This window comes from Dicentrarchus labrax, unplaced genomic scaffold (genome assembly GCF_905237075.1).
Source record: "Dicentrarchus labrax unplaced genomic scaffold, dlabrax2021, whole genome shotgun sequence".
Classification (NCBI taxonomy): domain Eukaryota; kingdom Metazoa; phylum Chordata; class Actinopteri; family Moronidae; genus Dicentrarchus; species Dicentrarchus labrax.
Window position 1 is genome coordinate 8,331,684 of NW_026136704.1, and position 14,179 is coordinate 8,345,862.

General features: G+C 40.6%; 1 protein-coding gene across 1 annotated transcript; it reads left to right on the forward strand.

The window, feature by feature from the left end:
• Positions 1 to 316: 316 nt before the first annotated feature.
• wdfy1 (WD repeat and FYVE domain containing 1) lies at positions 317 to 13,687 on the forward strand. The gene is made up of 12 exons (XM_051398384.1): positions 317 to 527; positions 2,308 to 2,375; positions 2,538 to 2,611; positions 2,784 to 2,838; positions 6,142 to 6,292; positions 6,388 to 6,500; positions 8,858 to 8,984; positions 9,677 to 9,782; positions 10,201 to 10,302; positions 10,391 to 10,521; positions 10,734 to 10,842; positions 11,659 to 13,687. Exons 1-12 carry the CDS (start codon positions 391 to 393, stop codon positions 11,716 to 11,718), a joined length of 1,233 nt encoding a protein of 410 aa, XP_051254344.1. The 5' UTR covers positions 317 to 390; the 3' UTR covers positions 11,719 to 13,687.
• Positions 13,688 to 14,179: the final 492 nt, after the last annotated feature.

A 14,179-nucleotide genomic window follows, 5' to 3' on the forward strand; every position in this document is an offset into this window, starting at 1 on the left:
CCACTGCTATTTATTACACATTTACATTATTCTGCACTTTACTGCTTTTTGCACCTCTGGTTAGAAGCTACAGCATTTCATCGTCTTGGTTCTACTCTGTGCAGGGGCAATACAGCTGAAGCTAATCCAATCTCAGGCACCAATCTGGCCCTATATCCCTTTGCTGTGTTGCTGTGCAAAACATTAAAGGCCCTTAAACCTTGTGGGTAATATGGCATCCAGTGATTCACGTCCCAGTTGTTTCCAGTCTGAATGCGTTGGGAGCATTGTTGCAGTCATTACGGTAATCCTGACAGCGGCTCCGGGTGTCAGCTGATCCTCCTCTACTGGCGAGTGAGTGAGGAGGAAAAGCAGCAGAAGGAAAACACTACTGGTCGCACTGTTAAAACCATGGCTGCGGAGATTCATTCAAGGCCCCAAACCGCTAGACCTGTTCTTTTAAACAAGATCGAGGGCCACTCAGACGCTGTGAACGCAGCCGTTTTAATACCTAAAGAAGATGGAGTGATCACGGTCAGCGAGGACAGGTGAGTTTGCCAGGCAGGCTAACGGTAGCGTAACGGCACTGACGTTAGCTAGCGGGCTCGGTCTATTTGCTGGTCATTGCACTCATATTTCCTGGTTTCAGGTTGAAGAAAGGAAACAAAAAAGAGGAAAAGAAACATTTTTGTGGTTTCAGAGAGAAATGCATTGGTTGGGATTTTCCATACGGAGTCACGGCTAGCGTCGGAGGGTGTCGGGATAGAAAGCCATAAAGAATGAGTCATTTCCATAAACTATCCGCGATCAAACAACCAAGCCTAATAGTAAACGGGAATATAACAGTTAATAACTCTGTAAAGTTGGCTTTTACAACCCATAATTTCCTTTTGTATAACAGTATCAATATGTGTTAGGCTATGTTGACTTAACTAAGTTAGCTAGTTACTGCTAATAGTAAACAATAGTTTCTCAAACTAGCGACTGCTGCCTTCAAGTGCTCGTCGTATCCTGTAACGTTAACGTTATATAGTTATTTTATTTATCTCAAGTTTCTTTTAAGCTTCTAATAACATTTAACAACATATTCATTCATTACGCTGTTTGTCTGGATGAAAACATTAACAACCAAGAGTACATTTAGGTCTTATTTACAAGTTGCTTTATAATAAGTGGCTGGTACTACAGGCAATACTTGTTGAAATGGCTGCGTCCCCATGAACACCACATAAGTTACATAACTTGGGTATAATAGAAAATCATTCTGTTGTGGCGTTTATGAGTACCACTATACAATTAATACCATATTTTCAGCAAGACTTGAAGGCAGCAGTCCAAGTATAATGGGACAGACCTCTACCCTTACTCTCACTGTGGCAGGAGCTGAAGGTGTAAACATGATCATGTCAGTCCATCACATTCACCAAGTTACACTGTAAGTGACATCAGTAGAGCTGTCCCACTTGGTTAACAAGTGTGAAGATGTAACATCCTCATTTGAAGATAAAGGAACTTAGTTGCTGTAAAGAAAGTCTAACCTGCTTGATAATCAAGGGGGAAGTTGCGGGGTGCGGTTCCTTGATGAAACAGGGCTGTACAGTTGCTTTGCTGCTTTTGATGTCAGTTATTCTCTCACTTTGCAGACATTTTACTGGAACAGCAGTAAAACCTTGAACCCGATTCCTTAAAAAAAAGGCTGATGGAAGCTTAGTTTAAATGTACTTGAACTGAAAATGTAATGTGGTTTTCAAAAACACAACGTGACAGTATGTGATCTTTTTAAAGTTGTCCGGTTTCGTATTTTATTTTTAGGAGGGGAAATGCATACCATAAAGTGTTGTTTGTCAAAGTATCCAAAGTGATTCAGTATTGAATAATCACTTCTGTAATGCTGTACGGTTAGATGACACGAAAAAGACTACAAGAATATTTTTTCACATTTTTAACTGAAATGATTTAAACACACTGTTTATAAATGTGACTGCTTTCACTGCTGTTTTGTGAACAGAATCAAGCATTGTGTGTAAAGAGAATTAGGGCTGGTTTCCTAGACGAGGATTAAGCTCAGTCCTACATGAGGGCTTTCTTCACTGGATATTTCCCTTGAGTATTTCCACTGAAAGTTGCCAAGTATCATTTTTAGATCAAGTATATATTTGTGTAACTGCAGGTTAGGTCTATACAAACATTAAGTTAAAGATTGGAACTGCATTTTGTCTTCATTTAGATCAAAAATGTACCTTCAATACACAAAATAGACTACAGAATGACCCTTGGAGAAGACACTGGAGAGTGCTTTGAATGTGATGTTTTATCATTTTCCTCCAGAACCATCCGAGTTTGGCTGAAAAGAGACAGCGGTCAGTACTGGCCAAGCATCTACCACACAGTCTCCTGTAAGTAAGACGGCATTGCTTCAATGGGAAAAGGATGTGTGCGCACACTTTTTGTCTTTTGTTATTTTTAACCACTGCAGCAATATAATGCACACCTCTCTGCGATGTGGCGTGAAGATGGTGATTTCCCTGCTAATGGCGACTGTTTTCTTTCTCTTTTAGCTCCATGCTCTTGCATGTCGTACCACCATGACAGCAGACGCATCTTCATAGGCCAGGACAATGGAGCTGTTGTGGTGAGTGAAGCTAACTCAAACAAATGGCTTGTTCAGTGTAGTTTTAAAGAGCCTGCATATCTGGTTTATATAGGCCACAGCTTCAATATTTGGACTCCTCCAAATGCCTGTGGGGGCAGGATAGTTATTTGATTTGAAATGTGTTTTTTGTGTGTGTTTGCTTTTCTTCTAGGAGTTCCTTATCTCTGAAGATTTCAACAAGATGAACCACGTCAAAACATATCCAGGTGAGAACTGTGATGTGCAAATGCAGCTGAGTTGAGACTGTGGGCAGAACTACATTGTTTATGTTTCACTGACCATGCAGACATCACAATTTAACCTTTTTCATTTGTGATGTATGCTGGCTCAAATCACAAAATACCTTTCAAATATTTAACAAAACTAGAATATAAGCAAAATGAAGCACAGTTGACAACAACAACTCCTATAAGGCTGTAATAATGAGGCAGGACTTGCCTTCGTTAACAGGTAGCAAGTGTTTGCAGATATTTCCATTGAGAACTAGCAGAATGTCCAGTCTTATGGATTGCCAAGCTGTATGTTTGTTTTGATGTCAAAGTATCACAGAAAAATATATTCGTGTGAGAAAAGCTATACCACAAAACCGCATCCTTCATCTTATTCTCTATCTTGTATTCATCAGTGTTCATCAGCGACTGGTATTAAAATATTAGGGTGTGTACACAGCTTAAAAGAAGAAGCTGTTTTCTCAGGTGGTATGTCCACTGCAGATATTTGTATTACATTATAAGGATATATACTCTTGTTAGGCTTGTGTAAATCCTTAGAGTGAGTTTGATCTGTGCATATAAGGAAGTGTTTCTGTGTATTGTACTGTGTATTGAGACGTGGCCCCTCCCTGCCCCAGGAGACTCACGTTAAGCAAGACTATGTACACTACTGAGTAAATTTAGTGTTACAAAATGGTTTTATTTTCCTTTTTACTGCAAAGGGGATAACCCTATGTTATTCCTTGTGAGTATAATGATTTTAAATTATTAGTAAATGTAGATAGCTGCCAGTTTTGCCTCTCAATTAATAATCATTAAACTGTGTTGTTTAATGTTGACATTAACACACATAGATATAAGTAAACCATAAATTACTACAAGGCATTGTGTTTGTCAGTACAAAGAGTCCTACATCACCCTATATTTTGGCCCTTCATACTTAAAGGTGGCTTGTGGAGTTTTATTAAAACAAACAGTTATGTTTACTTGTGAGTATGACTCACCGAAATGCATCGCATGCATCCATGAAGCATGACAAATGTTTCCTTTGACTTAATTTATTTATGTCATCATTGTTTACATCCATGTTTTCTAGCTTACAGGCTTCTTCCCTGCCTTAGGTGGCACAATACTTTCTTTGCGTGCTATTGCCACCAACTCTTTGCTTACTGATACTGACATGAAGAAGTTACAGCTCCAGCAAGCACTCATTTACAGTGTTTTACTAGAGCTGTTCCATTGGTCAAATGATGTCACAACTATTGTGATCATCATTTAATCGTTTCTGTCAATTTTCAAGCAAAAATGGTGAAAAAACATTCTGTCTCAGCTTCTCAAACGAGAGGATTTATTATACATATGTATAAAGTGAATGTCTTCCAATTTTGGACTTTTGTTCGAACAAACCAGGACATCTTTGTCATGATGGTCAACGTGGGCTCTGTGAAGTTGAGATGTATTTTTTCACAATCAATAATGAAAATAATTGTTAGTTGCAGCCCTAGTCATTACATCTTGATTTCATCTCCTGTCATAATTGGAAGGTTATAAGCAGAACACAGTTCCTGTGACGGTATCAGCAGCCATTTAGCCTCCTCAGTGGAAAGTCTGGCTCCGGGGGAAAATGGCCAGCCTGTTGCTTTAGAAGGGAAAACGCCACGACACCACTGGAATGCTCCATCTGGTTTCTACCACTTGTAGCAAAATCAAGCAGCAGAGCCCGAACAGCACAAACATGAGTCACAATCAGATCAAACAGGCATTAGGATGTGTCTATGCACTTCAAAGACAGGCAGGGCTTAACATTGCTATTTTGCTTTTTGGCAGTCAGTGTTGCTTTCTTCACAGCTGCACACAAGGCAATATTGACTTCTTTTTTTAGCCACCCACTGGCCAGTGACAAAAACAGCTTACATATGCTCAGTCTGGTTATAAATTGACAGAATGATGGAAATGATTTTGGAAAATGCTTTCCTCTCTGTAGTTCGGATTAATTGCTTAGCAAAATCTGTACTACGTTATTATGTGAACATGTTCATGGTGGCTTGCACACAAGCAGTGTCTTCTGTACAAGGGACAAAAACAATCAGGCAGCGAGGACAGCAACAAGTTACAGAAAAAAGATAGAAGAAACATATATTTGAAATGTTTCTTAAACGCTTACAGTTACTTCATTGAATTCCAGGAAGAAAAAATCTTTGAGAAGAAAGAGGACAGGGAAGATCAAAGCTTCAGCCCAGAGCAATTTACTGCCATGGTTTGATCATGAGGCAGTATAAATATGCAGATCATTTTCTCATTCATTGAAAGAGGGTAAAATAGAAAGTACATGTACCATTAAGTTAGATTTCAGGGTTGACTCAGTTCTAATAGTTAATCTTACTATCTTGTAGACTTGGAGCTGAAAGACATTACTGTTTTTTTAGGGATGTAAAATTGTTTTAATTTAAAGCTGCTATAATCAGTATTTTCATATTAACAGTGGCTGAAATGTGTAATGAGAAAGGGATCGCTTCGGTGATGAAGAGAATCATCAGTCAGCTCTGCAGATCCCTACAGCTACTATCTACAGCGCGTTTAGCATCTTTGAGCTCATTGTTTTGGTTTTACAGCCTACAGTTAAACTGTTTGGGTTCACTCTTAGTGCTGTACATTACATTACATTACATTATACTTACCCTCATGTGTTGGCCAGAAAAACAACTCTGAAAGACTGCTAGTGTTGCCCTGTAGTTGCTAGATTCAGAAGGGGATAATATCATATGTCAGTGTTGTGCTTAAAGCTTGTTTTGCTGCCCCCATGTGGCCAAGAAATTTAGTTGTGTGACCAATGCTGAAAAGTGAGCAAAAAATCTATTATTGTTGTTGTATTCATATTGCATAGATAAATAACATATCCTGTGTATTGACTATCAGCAGAGTTTTAAATATTATTATTAAATGTTGTATTATATCAATATAGCTGGTGGTAAAGAGTTACAAAATACGGTGTTTACAGCGGGTAAAATCAGTGACATTAAATACAGAAAGTCAACAAATTGTGCCCCTTTTTAGCAGTGATCCCCAGATGGACCTTTAAGACTGAAGGGAGTTCAAATCGTTTGAAGGGATTTGTCTGACATAGTCTGGATTACAGTAACACTAAGCAGGTGGGATCAGCACATGCAAAGGGCAAATTAGTCTTAGATGGTGCTCATCCACGACGGCTCAGATAAAAAGTCCAATAGAATAGACGGGATCTTGTTGATGTTTATCCAACATGACTTGTTTAACACTTTATGTGTTTGTGCTTTGCAGCCCACCAGAATCGTGTGTCAGATATGGTGTTCTCCCTGGAGAGTGAGTGGGTGGTGAGTACCGGCCATGACAAGAGCGTAAGCTGGATGTGCACCCAGAGTGGCAGCATGCTGGGGAGACACTACTTCACTGCCTGGGCCTCGTGCCTACAGTATCCTTCATTCCCTCCCTGTGTTTACAGTACATGAGTGCACCTATCAGCTGAAGTAGCAACAGACTGTGTTTAAGCCCTGACTCCCCGCTCAGATACGATCACGAGACGCAGCATGCCTTTGTTGGCGATTACTCAGGACAGATCACGCTGCTGAAACTGGAGAATCAGACGTACTCCATCATCACTACACTGAAGGGTCATGAAGGTAAAGACACACACTGCATACATGTTAAGAATAGTCCACACAGAGCTATTGTTTTCTCCTAGTGTAGGTGAAGTCCACAGCACAAGTACTGCACACAAGCAGGCTTCTGATGCTGAAGCCAGATATGGCCGCAGTAAACAGTGGATGACCCAGATTCCTCTATGTGACATCATTATGTAAGAGAAAGAAAGACCAATTAATTCCAGCATGATGACACATGCTTTTTTGTTTCCATAAAAAACAGTTTTTTCAAATATGCATTTTGCATGATTAAAAAAAAGCTCTTGGCTTGAGTTAAACGCACAGTATGTCATTTCTGCAGTTATGGGTCTCTCAGTCAGAACAATAACATCATACAGACTTTGAGGACATTGTGAAGTAGTGAGGGATCATGGGAGTTGTTGTCTTCATTGTTTTAAATAGCAATTAATACTTGTGCTCCATCACAAGTGAGCAATACGAACAGTAAACAATGGCTGGCTAGCTAGTTCGCCGACTTCCTTCCTTACTCCCTGGTGTTTCCGGTGTTTGCCCAGGGGTTATAGTAACTGGAAGGGGGTAAAGGCATTAAAATCAAATGCACCGTTACCTGAGTAAAATTACAGATTACTCTGGGCATTGTTACAAACATTTGTAGCGTTGAGCTACCACCCACCGCAATAAAAGCTTTATGGGGTCTGACATTTAGTGTTCAAGTGAGTAGAGCTCTTTTGGCAGGCTGTGAAACCACTTTTCCACACAAAATCCCATCATTTGGATTTGATGATGATGATGAAGGAAAATGGCATCTCTTATGCTGCTCTGGAAATTCCCATATCTGCTTGTCTGGGTTGAGACTGTGTTGTTTCCATGCTTGTCAAGCTGCTCAGTGACACATTTGGGCTGTTTAGATGGCAGTATTAGTTATTATCATTCCCGGAAACTCCCATCACAATACAAATGCTTCATCAAAGGATGACTGTATTAGTTCTGTGGGATTCGTTTTCAAGGGTTCTGTGTAGCTATGCCAAGATAATGAATCCCTTAACAAAAATTAGCCGCCAGAACACTTCACTGAGTTCTCCTCTGGGCACTTGTCATACACGTGCTCATGAACTAGTTGAAAAAGGATGAGGGATGATTCATCTGACCAGATGGTACTCTTCACTATTCAAAAATCCTATTTTTACCACAGATGTATTGCGTACAGGTTAGCCCGTTGGGACAGACATGTTAATGTGCCATTACCTTTCAAATAAAAAAATACAAATCCTTACACCATAACAACTTATTATTTCCCAGCTCTCTCTTTGATGTGCAGATGTGCCCATGATAATACATACTGATTAGGCTGATAATAATGCATAATAATGGGCGTGGTGCTGGTCTCTAGCTGTGCACAACCAGGAGTTCCACCAAAATATTTATTGCAAGTTATGATTGATTAAATTTGGAAAACAGAAGGGAAAAGGTCAGACCTCGCCTTAGTCTTAAGGTTTGTATATTTGCCCTTGTTAGAAAAGGTTTTTCTTTTGTCATACTGCCCTTCTTTTCATCTTAACATGACGTTAAACTGGCCCTGAATGAGAAGATGTATATGAATATTCACAACTTTGCTTTTACATGTGACATTGTTTCGTTTTCAGATACAGGTCTTTTTGCAGTTTTTCCCCCACACGTCAGCTGGTGGAAACATGCCTTCAGCAGAGGAATATGAAGTTATAACTTTTCCACAGTCCATCCCTTCCACATTGTCAGTAATGTGGTCCAGCGTGTGGTCCGGCTCCCTACAGTTATATCATAGTGTGCTATTACAGTGTGTGGCTGTATGAGGATACAATGTGTACAAGGTGAAGTACCTGAGAAAGCTTTAAAAAGCTGTCAGATGACAGGATTCCACGGTAGTATGGTGCTCTGTGTATGTGTAGTGGCCTTGTTTCTCATGTACAGTAGCTACAGTTACCGCCAGCCTAGTCAGTCCACCACCACCTGCCTCAGGCTATTATTCATCACATGACTGGTCTAACTTCAAGAGCGTAATTGTCTGTCCCTGAGTTCTTTTCTTGTTGAGAGCTGAATGTTTCACTGGAAATATCCTCTACCCTCTGCCAAAAAAAGTCTGTGAATGACTGTTGTGAGATCAGTGGCAGCAGCTTTTGGGCTGTTTTTCTTATTTCTTAAACATGCACCTTGTTTCAAGATTGAAAATGATACCCCCAGGTTTCACATGTGGTCAGACCTTCCTGTAGTTCTCCCAGCGGGCACCAGGTGGAGCCAACATGTCAGACCATAACACTGTCCCTCAACAGCCTATTGTAGCACATATTAACACATGTAACAAGTGTGTCTCTCTCCGTTCATCCCTCTGTCCCCTCCAGGTAGTATAGCAACCCTGTGGTGGGACCCTGTCCAGAGGCTGCTGTTCTCCGGAGCCTCCGACCACAGCGTCATCATGTGGGACATTGGGGGCCGCAAAGGACGAACGTTACTGTTGCAGGGACACCAGTAAGTCCAGTCAATGTTTCGCATATATGCATGGATGACTTTGCTTTACCTCCTCTGTGTTTGTCAGGGATCGGGAAGCTTAAAAACTAAGTCAGGGGAAAAGGTGGTATCTGCAACAGCTGTTCTTATCTCCACTTCTTGATTTTCATACATATTTCACCACCTCCCCCTGTGACAGCAGTCATCAACAAAGCCCATGTACACTGATGCGTATCAGAGCAAGCCTCCGTAGATCCTGTTGCATCCTAGCAGGATTTACAGAAGGTTGTCTCTCAGACACCCATAAAAATGACAGTTTAATGCTGTTCTAGTCCTTAATCCTGTGTTGACCCAGTCTTTATCGCTTTTCGAGCCTTTTTGGTGTCCTTATCACTCCTTTTTTCTTGTCCTCCTCCTCTCCTCTGTTTAACTAACGTATTAAAATGTATTTAATAGACTTCCTATGCACAGTAGTGGTACAACAGTTGAGCATAAGTGCTTTTGTCAGTGTAGTCAGAGTGGTCAGCAAAAATATTAGAAGTTGTCATGAGTGCTTTATACATCTGTGTGTTTGTGTTTGTGTGTGTGTGTGTGTGTGTGTGTGTGTGTGTGTGTGTGTGGCGTGTGTGTGAGCGACTGAGCGACAATCATTGATTTGATTTAAAACTTTTTCTCCCTTTTCATTCTTCCTCTGTATCCAATGTCTCCCTCAGCGAACGGGTTCAGGCCTTGCGTTACCTTCAGTTGACCAGGCAGTTGTTGTCCTGCTCAGCCGACGGAGGCATCGCAGTGTGGAACATGGACGCACAGAGAGAAGAGGTTTGCATCACTATCATAACTGCCACAAAATAAAAGCTGTAATAATACAGGCAGCTCAGATACCTTTATTTTCACATTTTAGTGTTTCTGCTTTCTTCTAGCTTAGTTTTTTGTTGCCGTAAATTGAAAATAATAAAGTATCTTACATTAAATTTGAATTGACTTGTTTAACAGGCACTACTACTATAAACTGTACAGCACTCGCTGCTCACTTTGTGTAATGGTCAAAGCAGCATACAGTAGCTACCAGGACATGTTTTAGTTTTTAGAAGTTGGTCATAATTGGAGAGTTTTGTTTCTCCTCTGTTTTTGTCTCAGTTCTGGTTAAAGATGATTTTTGCAGCCCTTGAGATTTCAATTAGTGCTCTACATTACGGTGTTTGTGCTTGTTTAATAAAAACTTCACGTGTGTCTGCAGGCGCCCCAGTGGTTAGACAGCGACTCCTGTCAGAAGTGTGAGCAGCCGTTCTTCTGGAACATCAAGCAGATGTGGGACACTAAGACCCTGGGGCTCAGACAGGTAGGCTAGTCTGACCAGTGTCTCTAACAGTTGTGAGTCCTTCAACCTTCAGTCATGCTAATATATGGGTGTTTTTTTCATTGTGCAGCACCACTGCAGAAAGTGTGGCAAGGCTGTGTGTGGAAAATGTAGTTCTAAACGCTCCACATTTCCAATCATGGGCTTCGAGTTCCCAGTGCGGGTTTGTGATGCCTGCTTTGATACCATCAAAGAAGAAGAGTGAGTGAAGGGCTTTTTTAAAATTTCTAATAACTGGTCACATTATACTGCTATTTTCAGATAACTGAGGGCTCAAATGTTGTCTGTCTGTCTGTCTGTCTGTCTGTGTGTGTGTGTGTGTGTGTGTGTGTGTGTGTGTGTGTGTGTGTGTGTGTGTGTGTGTGTGTGTGTGTGTGTGTGTGTGTGTGTGTGTGTGTGTGTGTGTGGTGCAGTCGAACAGCATTGGCAACGTTCCACGAGGGGAAACACAACATCGCCCACATGGACATGGACCCATCCAGAGGCCTGATGGTCACTTGTGGAAGCGACCGCATTGTTAAGGTCAACAACAGTTCTTTGATACAAGATAATTCATGCATGTATTCAGGCTGTGTCAAACGCACACTGATCACACCAAAACGAAGCAAATCACTATTATTTTGTCAAGCTTATCTCAGATTTAGATTCCTGATAGGAAATCAGGGTGCCTGCAGGCAGTCCTAAAACCCTAAAAATGATCTGAACTTAAGTCTCAAAAGAGCCTATTGATTTATTGGTCATGTATGGTATTTAACATTTATGTGATTGCATTCTTATAAAAGAGCTATACAGGCACTTTCATTTTGCAGTAGATGTGGTTAACTTGAATTCATGTCTGTTACATTGTACTCAAGTTTTCAAACTTTCCTAAAAACTTCTTAAACTACTGCTGCAGCATTATCTACCTCTCCTCTGTCCATCTGTACGGTCCATTTGTTGACGCCCATTTGTCTCAGAGGCTACAAGTCTATAAAGCAACGGGAAAGTGTAGGATTACTAGGAAGTATTAGGAAAAAGCAAACTACAGACCTTTAACAGCAACCTTTACAGACCTAACCGATTCAAACACAAGATTTTTGATTGGATGTATCACTATCGCTTCAGGTCAGGCGGGGAGGTTTTTTTTTTTTTTTTCAATGAATCATGTTTTAATTGGTGCATTGTGTATTTTGTTCTAAATTATCTATGTGTCTTACATCTAGCATTTTGATAAGCTGAAAACACAAGTATTAAAACAACAACAGGAACAGTTTGAGTCTTCTCAGCAATAATGCAGAATCCTTAAATGCAGCTTTGCACCAGCCTTCTGTCATTGCTATTGGCTGTTTGTCTCCACAGATCTGGGATGTGACGCAGGTGGTTGGCTGTAGCTTAGCAACAGGCTTCTCTCCGCGCTGATTGGCCCGGCCCACTACATGCTCCGCCCACTCTTCCAATGTCATGGAAACCCCTCTGTACAGTATATCTCCCCATCACGCCTGGGATCTTCAGCTACAACCAGTCCCTGCTCTTGGTGACTGTGTGACCGTGTGTGTGTGTGTGCGCGCGTGCGCGTGTGCGTGTGCGTATGAGAGCGTGTTTGTGTGTGTGTGTGTGTGTGTGTGTGTGTGTGTGTCTGTGTGTGTGTGTCTGTGTGTGTGTGTGTGAGAGTGTGTGTGTGTCTGTGTGTGGAGATAGTGCAGCCCTCCACATTCATTTTACTTTTCATAACCAATTGGTCTTTAATTTCACTAACTTTCAGTCCTACATGAAAGTGTGAGTGACAGATTTTTTGACTCTCTGCTCTGATCCGAAACAGAACCCTAAGCACAAATGGTGTGTGTGTACATGTGTGCATGTATCGTAATGATTTCTCCTTTGGGAGGAATGGTATTGATATTAGTGTTTACATTATATTAATATTTCCAATGCTTCTTTTGACAAAGGTAATTTTTTTTATTACTCTTGCACTGTAAAGTTAGGTTTCACTAAATCCCTGACCTGCCATTCCTGTAGAAACATACACTAGCCTGCTTATTATTGTGGCCCACTAACTGCATATTACTCAGTCACTGTAACATGTACAAAAAGACCCTGATCATCTGTATATACCCCTGCATCATGTGTATACTAGATAGTTGCTTGAATTGACTCTCACTGATCAAAGTGATCAGCTTTTTCTGTCTTTTTTTCCTCTCTTTTTCATTTGTTTTCTTTCACTAGTTGGCCTTAAATCACTCTCAGGAGGTTTTACATCAGTAAGTTGTCACTGGGCGGGGGCTCTTCATGTCAGTCGTAAACCATTATTAATGTGTAATCACTCCAGCGTGGTAGTAAAATCAATAGAACAGCCTCTTTTTTAGATAGAAGGAAGTCCCTTGATTTACACACGAAGATGCTGCCATAGAAATGTTATGTTCTTGTCAGATGTTTGCATGACAGCACTGACCCAGCCTGGTGAGGCATGGGAAATTTGAATATGTTGCCATAGTGACATGCACTGACCGAGGCAGCATCAAACATCCTGTTGCAGCCATCCCGAGGTGCACCAGTCGAATTACAATTCAATATTTGATTGGTGTAACTTCTTTTCAGCTTTCTGGGTTTGAGTCTCCAACTTTTATTTTGGTAAAAACTAGTTTAGAAAATAGCACAGCATCACCACCTCCTAGATATTTATTACTCTCGGTTAAAAAACAAAAACAAAATGTACTACACTGGCTGTGTAGGTAGATACTACATGGCACTGATGGTGATGCAAAATTGGATTTCCTCCCACCAGAGAGGCACTTAGGTACAGACAGGTACTAAACTAAATGTAGCACTAAATGCTGGCGTGTTGAATCGTCCCCAGCTGTATCTCGGGTCAGATCAGGGCTGCCTGTGTTCCTTCAAAAGCCTTAAAAGAGAGGACACACTCACAGAGCCTTTTTAGCGGTTTTCCAGTGCTTACGACTGTTCACTCACCATCATTCACTCTCGAGCACTCACCTCATCATGAAGCTCTGGATGTCTCGTTTCCTTTTGTCCTTGTTTTGTTTTTGTTCCAAATCTTGTTCCGAGCCCTCCTACTTCCCCCACACATCTGTGCATCATAACACTCTCACAACTGCACTGAATTGCACAACTCGTGGTCTTTGTCTTTGAATTAAAATAAATCATTTTTGTAAGTTTGGGAAGGGGGTAATAGCTGGATTCGATGTAGCGTCCTTGTAAATAGCGGCTAGTATCTTCTAATGTTAGACTAACGCTTGCCTTATTGTAAGTGGAAAAATGAGCATTATAATGTTGGAATTCCTGATCTCAAAATGTAGTCACATTCCAGTTTTTTGATCATGTAGTGTATATTTATATTTGTAGTAAAGTATTTATCTGTTATCATTGTAAATGGTTGTTTACTTTTCTTTGTGCCCATCTAGTAGTCTTTATTTCCTAATAACAAACTAGAACATGTTAAGCGCTCTGCAATGAAGCACATGGCCTCAGTAGTGTTGAGATTGACTGCAGCACTATGCAGTATTTTAAGTCCTAAAAGGGACAGAGTTGATTGGTTAATGAAGTGACAGCACTGTCATATGACTGCTATTGTTTGCTATCACCGAGACCTTACTCCATGATATTTAGATGTCACACAATCATACTTGGGATTAGACTGAAAGCAAATTCTGATTCAATTTGTCAGTAGCCAATATTTAGCATGAATATAGTATTATGTTTATTATATTCAATCCATTATATTTTTGTCCATTCCTTCCAAAAATGGATTTTGGTCTAGATGGAAAGTATGTTTTTTTTTCTGTGCACACATCTGGATTCTGGGTGCTCTGGGATAAAACATGCTTTCAGAATTATCAGAAATCATTTGCAAAATATATTAGGA